The 7699-nt window shown below is 44.6% G+C and overlaps 3 protein-coding genes across 3 annotated transcripts in view; 1 reads left to right on the top strand and 2 right to left on the bottom strand.

Annotated features, from left to right (window-relative positions):
• The window catches only part of PHALS_12573 (Radial spoke 3), a gene marked incomplete at both ends in the record, with an annotated part of 1127 nt that extends 1093 nt beyond the window's left edge, over positions 1 to 34 (top strand). Inside the window, one exon of the mRNA XM_024728149.1 lies at positions 1 to 34. This exon is cut by the window's left edge and continues 470 nt beyond it. Within this exon, the coding sequence (XP_024578654.1) occupies positions 1 to 34 (34 nt within the window).
• Positions 35 to 2404: 2370 nt separating this feature from the next.
• On the bottom strand, positions 2405 to 2920 carry PHALS_12572 (uncharacterized protein; the record flags this gene model as incomplete). The annotated part of the gene is made up of 1 exon (XM_024728147.1): positions 2405 to 2920. The coding sequence occupies one exon, from the start codon at positions 2918 to 2920 to the stop codon at positions 2405 to 2407; it is 516 nt and encodes a 171-aa protein (XP_024578653.1).
• A 714-nt stretch (positions 2921 to 3634) lies between these two features.
• Positions 3635 to 4918, bottom strand: PHALS_12571 (trna (guanine-n-); the record flags this gene model as incomplete). Its single annotated transcript, XM_024728146.1, has 2 exons — positions 3635 to 3826; positions 3887 to 4918. The coding sequence occupies 2 exons, from the start codon at positions 4916 to 4918 to the stop codon at positions 3635 to 3637; spliced, it is 1224 nt and encodes a 407-aa protein (XP_024578652.1).
• Positions 4919 to 7699: the final 2781 nt, after the last annotated feature.

The raw sequence follows: 7699 nt of genomic DNA, 5'->3' as shown, positions 1-7699 counted from the left end.
GTGGCGGGGATATCCCGACTCCGAAAACTCGTAGGAGTTTTAGGCGCCACTTCGGCAAGATTGCCCAGTCGCCGAGGATGATTTTGGTTGAAAAGGTCAGGACATTTCGCGTCATCAGACGCCCCGCGCTTCCCGGTAAAAGCCAGGGAAGTAGACGGACCATGAGCTGAGCTCAAGCAGTGCCCCTGAGCTCTTGCGATCGAAGGCACAGGGCTCGCGGGAGCATTAGGGGTTGCTAACCCATACGTCGCAGGGCGACAATCCGAAGGAAGTCAACGGCGTGCCTTGAGTTTGGCAAACTCAAAGCGGAGGTATCGCTCCACACGCAAGTCCACTTCCTTGTGGCTCAACTGCAGGTTATGCAGTGAAAAAAAATTTTGACCCATCGCTCAAAGAGCGATTTGTCATCTGAAGTGCTTTCGCCAGGGGCGATCACTACAGGTATTGTACTTATTGCGAATTACACGAGAGCCACCTCGTTGAGCACCTAGACGAGTGCGATAAACGTTTATGGAATTCCTTGTGGGATCAGAAACGAGCTCGAAGAGCTTCCGTGTGGCAAGTTCATCATCCGTTCTGGCCGGAGGCCCGATGATGTGGACGCGTAACGATCGAGTTACCGCGTCCTTCGCTTCCAATGCGGGATCGGCTGGGTGGAAGCCATATTTCACACGAGGGTTAATGACCGAGTGTGGATTGGCGCGCTATAGAGCCGCCTTATGGGCTGATACTAGCTGCCGCCTCTGTTCCCCGTCGAGGTCATTGGTGATTACACCACCTTCCTCAGTTGACGAGAAGTCAGGGAACGGACATGGGGTCCGCAATGCGCGAGACAGGGCTCGTAGCACGCTGCTGTTGCAGCTCGCCTTCCTCGTCGTCCCATGCGGGAACAGAGATGTCAGACTCATAGTCGACCACATCCTCAACGAGGCCACTCGGCACTGACAGCGTGCGCAGAGCGCGGCGTTTGTGCTCATCGAGCCTAGGATAACATCCCCCGGTACCGCGGACGCACTGTTCGACATCGCACTGCGTGCGGGGGACGAAGTAGGGCCCTGCCCGTGCCTGCTGTCAGAACTAGCGAGACTTGATGATTTTCGTGTTGTGGACACAGGGCTCATTGAGCAAGGAAGTTGTTGAATTTCAACAAAATGAGTTGCAGTGCCTAATGGACACGCGAGCTTCGTTGAGGCAAAAATCGATTGGAACTGTAAATGATCTTAATGGAGGGGTGTAACGGGGTTACACGATCCCTGATAATAGGGGGGTCACACGAAATGTGCATGGTGTAACCACATCCAAACAAGAATACGGTATGGCATGTATTTGGATTTTACTATATATTTAGTATATCAAGGAAAATTTAAGTCTCTAAAATTAGGATAAAAATATAATAAAAAATCAATTTGGAATTGAAACCGAAGAGTCGATTAGCCTTGAGAAGGCAATAATTGCTCTTGGAGTAAGCGGATTGCGATCCGCTAACTCATACGCTTCCTCAAGCGTTTTGCTACGGCAGCCCCGCTGCATTATGCATGTGGTAAAGATGTAAAGCTGCAAACTCCTTTTTATTATCTGTATGAGCGGGATCATCTCAACCCTAATTCCAAGCATTCGATGTTAAAGTTTACCAAAGATGCAGGAAGGCTACTCTTAGTGCGTTCATTGCTGTTTTGGTACTGGAGTTGAAAAGTTTGAAAACGATGGTACTAATTTTATTTATAAAAAATCAAATGGCATTAATAAAGTTATCCTCACTCCTTAGTCGCGGCAAGTGTTCAAATCTTGTTAATTATTTAATTAAGCATAAGGTCGTATCATTAGATACGGAAACACATCACAAATTGTTCCAAAGAAAAAGCGATACGTCTTGTTATATCCTGAGATCTGGATCAGAAGCAGGACTAGGCGTAGACACGGCGGTGCGATTTGGACAATTACATGATGTGCAAACTTGTCATTCGGAATAGCTTGTACGGGAATCGTTGTGTAATGGGTTGGTCAAAAGCCAAGATGCTTCAAACTCGACTCTTTGATCGTCTTTGCAGGTCATTTTTTTTTCAGCACTAGGTATCACACACGAATATATCGTAGCAGTTATGTATGATCCATTTGCCGATACATACTGTTTGCTGTATGTTTGATCTTTTCTACTAACCTCAAGAACACGAATATGTTCGACTTCTAAATCTAAATAGACGATTAGAGTTAATGACAAGCTGTCTCTTATACGATTTGAAGCTGTGCAAATTTAGAATAAAGTGTTCATTCATTTTTCGTTCGACTAGTTAGCTATAGAATAACGAGATACTGTTTATATACACAAGCATGTTATCACCAGCAAACCCTTGTGTAATGCAGAATTCAATCATAAATCTTTTTTGCCGGATGAGTGAAAGCTTCCTTAACTCTGGCAGACTTGGTGGTGTAATGTGAGTAAAATGTTACCTTGTCTCGGAGTAGCAGGTGTGTAACCACTGCGTGGTGGAACTTGCTTTCCAAATCTGCACAACTCCAAAATGTCAACTCCAAACACTTGTGACTTAGTAGGATCACATCGAAAGTGGGTCACAGGTGGCCACGATTCTACATTCGCAATCAGCCAGAAACCATTGTGTCGATATAGTCGGAAATCTGTCAAAGCATCAGCGTGGTTTTGATTTACTTTGGCAAATACAGGCGTGTATATGTCTGACTGTACTACATCAGGTGGCTGCAGCACATAGCGACCATCCATGCCAAATACTTTAGAACCGCACACATAAAAATCGTCACTGTCCTGCAAATTAGTTGATGAAAGCGCAGCACTCTGAAGTTTTGTGAAATTATGATCAGTTTGAGAAGAAAATGACAGAGTCGATTGCTCTTGGCGTGGCGAGACTGCAGAGATAGCAAGAGTGACGAGAAAACAAAGTTTCATCCTTTCGTAACGTTTGGCAAGATGTTAGCTCACAAGATCAAAGTGACGATTCATCAAAGATATTTCTGTTTCATACGTGGCACACACGAGACCAAGCAGGTTTTCTAGCAACCGAGAACATTACCTCTACTATCCCAAACCATCCTTCAGCACACAAATAACGTGAGGTACGCACAACTGACATCATGTATTGATCTAAAGATGAATAATATCCTGTGCAACTGGTTTATCATTAGTAGCTGTAGGTCAGTCTACAACACAAAGTTGCGATACATACACTATTTCTCCGCTTTATGAACGTTTCATGTGGCAGCAACACACCGCAAGAGCGATCACTGGTGATGGTTCTGCCAAAAATGTTTGGCTTGCGTTAGCATGGCCTCGGGAGCATAGTTTGGATGACAGTAACATCGTGCCATATAGGCATCTTGAAGAACCTCAAAGTTAGGAAATAGATGGCACCCAAGTTGATATGCTTTATCAGCTAAAAAGGATATTTTATGTTGAAAAGAATCAAATGGTGGACCTCACGTTCCAAATCGGTGATACTGCGGCACTGAAATTTCATCAATCCATTTGAGAAGCGTTACAATACGAAAAGTCGATTAGATTGTTACGTGCTACTTAAACGTATCTACTACAGATGAAAGCATTTCTTAACGATAATCTCATTTGATGCTGTGCGAAACCCTTTTTTTCTAAGAATTAGCTTGATTATGCTGTCATCTCGACCTTTTGTCGCTTAAAGTCGTCCTGCTTCATTGCGTGATACTCTGAGCTAAACGCAATTGACTTGGGTAACTGGAACGAAATGCAGACCATAACTTTCTTAGGCGCCACATCCCGCACCAGATGACACGATGTTCGCTCAAAATCTAGTTTACCGCCCAAGATCTTTTCTGCTCGCTAGGTCACGCATAACGTTGTTACGACAATCGGATATAAGAAAAGTACGTCCAGACTTACCTTTTGTACGTCCATTTTTACATCGTCTGCATTGGAAAAGCAATAACAATGAATGTATGGTAGCTCACCTTCCCAATGATCAAACTTTCCGGGAAAGACATCAAGAAAATCCAGCGCGATGGCCGGCAAATTCATGAGCACATGAGTGAACTGCTTCTTCTCACTTAATAATTTAGTTACAAATTCTCGGCCATCGAGATTATAAGGCGTCACCAAATGCTTCACTTTGTTTAATGCAATATTTTCTTTTAGATAGTGATAGCTGCGTGGATTGAGGTCATTTGCAAGGACTTTGGTCCCCTTCAAAGCGATTGGTATGGCAAATGGACCGATACCACACATCATGTCACACACAACATCATGTGACTTAATCATGCGAATCACTCGCAAATGTTCCTGCTGCAAGCGTGAATTCCAGTAAACTTGTGCATAATTAAACCGAAATATAGCTTTGCTTTCGTGCACTTCGACATCCATATCGTTATCGCCAGCCAGTACTTCCATTGGAAAAGTACGAAATTTAGTCTCAATGTTGTCAGTTTTGTTGACTACCGTTCGAATAGAAGCATTCTTGTCCAGAATCACTTGTCCGATAATGTGCTTATGCGGTAGCAGGTTCTCTCTAAGATTAAGATGCGCAATATGCCCGACCGTCTCGAATGAGCTGGGGATGTCTATACCTTCAGGTAGCAATTCACTAAGGACTTGGTCCACTGCAAAGTAGCTATAATCCAACTCAATTGCATGAGTTACAAATGATAGACTTTCTGTTCGTAGAAAGCTAATAAGATCTTCACTGAGTGGCTGGAGTGTCTCGGCATCTTTCACTTTGGTATTCAGTAAAATCAGTTTGCTGCTTGAATTCTTGTACGGTTCTGGGTTCATTGGATCAGGTACCACGTTACGTAAACGTGGAAGATTAAGTAGGTGACCATGTAACCTCTTGACTACGGGGCCAATCTTCTTGGCTTCGACCCGCACACCTATAACCTTTAGTGTCTTCTTGAAGAGAGACTTGTCGAGCAACGACATTGATAGCCAATCGCAAAATATAATGTGGACTACGTAATAGATTAAGGTAACTTGCTTAGTAAATCAGCAGAAAGAATTTGAACGAGCTACGTCATTGCACAGTTGTCACGGTGACGACTTCACGATGTCGAAGTGACTAAAGAGCCTAAATGTGATTTAGGTTAGTGTTAATAAGAGCATTTTGGAACGAGCATCAAAAAGCGGAGAGGTCTAGCATAAGAGCAGAGAAACGAGTGAATAATATTGTGGTAGTCCAGAAATGAAGTGCAGTAACTCACTTTTCATTTTCACCATCTACCTGTCATGATGAACACGATGAGTGCCACACAAAGGAGCCATATCTGTTTTGTCGGAGAACTCTCTTTGTGGGTTCTGACTTAGTATACATAGCTTTTAAATCGATAAAGCATTGTTTGTATTGCTCAGGTTTAGCAGTCGTCAAATCCATCAACACGCCTTGAGAAGTCATCATTGAGTCTAACATCTCGCCTACCTTTTCTAATCAAGACTTTGAGAGGTACTCCACTGGCCGACCAGCGCAGTATATTTCCATTCGGAAGTCAACACTTGAAACAGCTCGGTGTCGACATATTGCTCAGATTTCTTATACCGAAGTATGTAAGAGAGTGACAATATCAGCTCATCATCGTCTGAGGCAGCTTTTTGATATATTTTCAATCCACTAAACGTCGATTTTTGGGGATCTCTTCTTGCTCAGACAATCGGCCAGATACCAATTTCTCCGATAAGCTACCCCTTGCATATCTTTCTGCGAAAAACAATCGAAAAATTCTTGACTTTCAAAGAGTGTTTTCGATTGTTTTTTTTAGCCCGTTGTCGTATAAAATTTCATTAGTATTCCAGATGAACTGGATGCAGTCAAGCCACACCCGAAAGATAGAGTTATCAATATTGATTCTTCGCCCGACGCCAAAAAGAATCCGACGAGCAAGTCCTCACTGCTGTCGTTCAATAGCCACTTCCAAACAATCTGTACTTTGGAATCGAAGCAATGAGTCGCTCTAAATCCTCAGCAAGAGATTGGAATTCTGGCTTGGCTTACAAAGTTTCTAACACAGTTATTACTCGGGACATCAGTGCTTCTGCATTCAGTGATTTCGTTACTTTTTCTAAGGCAAGAAGCAGTTGTTTAGAAATCGTGTCACATTCTTGATCGTAGTTCTTGTGGTGTACAACTTGTTTGAACCATTTTTCTATGATCTTGTCGATACTTAATCCACTGCTCTCTGCAAGTTATTATGGAGCATACCACTGAGTTTATGGCTTCTGTTGACGATCTTGTTTATAGTCGTATTCATGCTGAGAGCGTTGTTCAAAATCCCTTGCATCTTATTCGACGTATCACCAGGTAGATGTGGCTTCGTTAAGGCTTTAAGTGGATCCACATTTTGCATTCTTGTTTCATTTTCATTATCATCGACGTGGGCCTCATTCTTTCTTCACAAGCGCGACATTATTTCGTGGGAATTGTTTAAGTCTTGTGCGCTGATGTGCAAAGTGGATCACGACCATTCGTGTCTAAACCGGTACAGTTTGTTTCTCCCAATCTGACTGCGGAGCAAAAGATGACTACAGTGGATCCATGTTTTGCACTCTTGTCTCGTTATTTCTCAGCGCTCTGTTGCCCAGACGTCGTAGACACTTATGATTAGACGGATCATGACGCTTCACGTCGTCTTGCGCACCGCGCTTCTCGGCAGTAGCTTGAGAAGCCAGAGGACCATTAGCTGAGCCCAAGCTATGGCCCCGAGATTGTGTACCGTAGACTCACCCGTGTGAGAAACCAGAGAGTTCGCGCAAGCGTTACGTATTGTTCCAAATATTGTAGGGCGACAATACGCAGGAAGTCTGCGTTGCGCTTTGAGTTTGGCGACTTCAAATCTAAGTCAACGCTAAACGCGCACGTCAACTTCCTTGTGGCTTTGCTGTAAGGTAGACAGCGAAGACAATTTTCCGGTGCCGCTGCAACCATCGCTCAGAACGAATATCGTCATCCGCATCGGTTTTGCCAGGGGCGAGCACCACAGGAATGGTCTGTATTGCGGAAACAAAAGCACCTCATTTTTGAGCTCGAAGTCAAGCGCGGTACCGATCCTTGGGGCACTAAAAATCGATCTCGCATAGTTTTCCGCTGATCAAGCTCGGCTTGTGTAGTGGCACTACGTAGATCGAGTGATCGTGTCTGTCGCTTCAGTAGAGGGATCCGCCGAGCGGAAGCCGTATTACACACGAGGGTCTCAGACCGAACCTGGATACGAGCGGAGGAGAGCCGCCCTGTGAGCAGCCTTTAATTGCTGCTTCTGTGTCTCGTCGAGGCGATTGGTATTATTACCACTTCCCCCGGAAGTCGAGAGGTCGGGAAACGGACATGGTGTCCGCAGGGTTTGAGCTGGGCCACGTTGCGCCGTTGGCGCACCTCATCCTCCTCGTCATCCCATGCTGGGATAGGAGTGTCCGACTCATAGTCGACTTCCTCCAGCTCCCCGGCGAGGAAAAACGCCATCCGGGGCGCTTCGTTGGAAGGTGGAGGTGGTGCGGCACATTCATTTGAAAACAACGTAGAAGCCAGTACGGACAGCATTTTGTGAGAAGGATTTTGTTATAGGTGCTATTTGGCTTTTTCTTTTCGATCTTGGAGGTCTTTTTCTAGCATGTTGTCAAGCCATACAAATTCTTTGACTGCTGCGGGCAAAACCATGTCTTCCTGTTGCTGCTGAAGGCTGCTTAGTCACAGTCTTGTGAGATGTTTGCACACGTCAT

Source organism: Plasmopara halstedii (assembly GCF_900000015.1).
Source record: "Plasmopara halstedii genome assembly, contig: Scaffold_614, whole genome shotgun sequence".
NCBI lineage: Eukaryota > Oomycota > Peronosporomycetes > Peronosporales > Peronosporaceae > Plasmopara > Plasmopara halstedii.
This window is presented reverse-complemented; position numbering and strand designations above follow the sequence as displayed.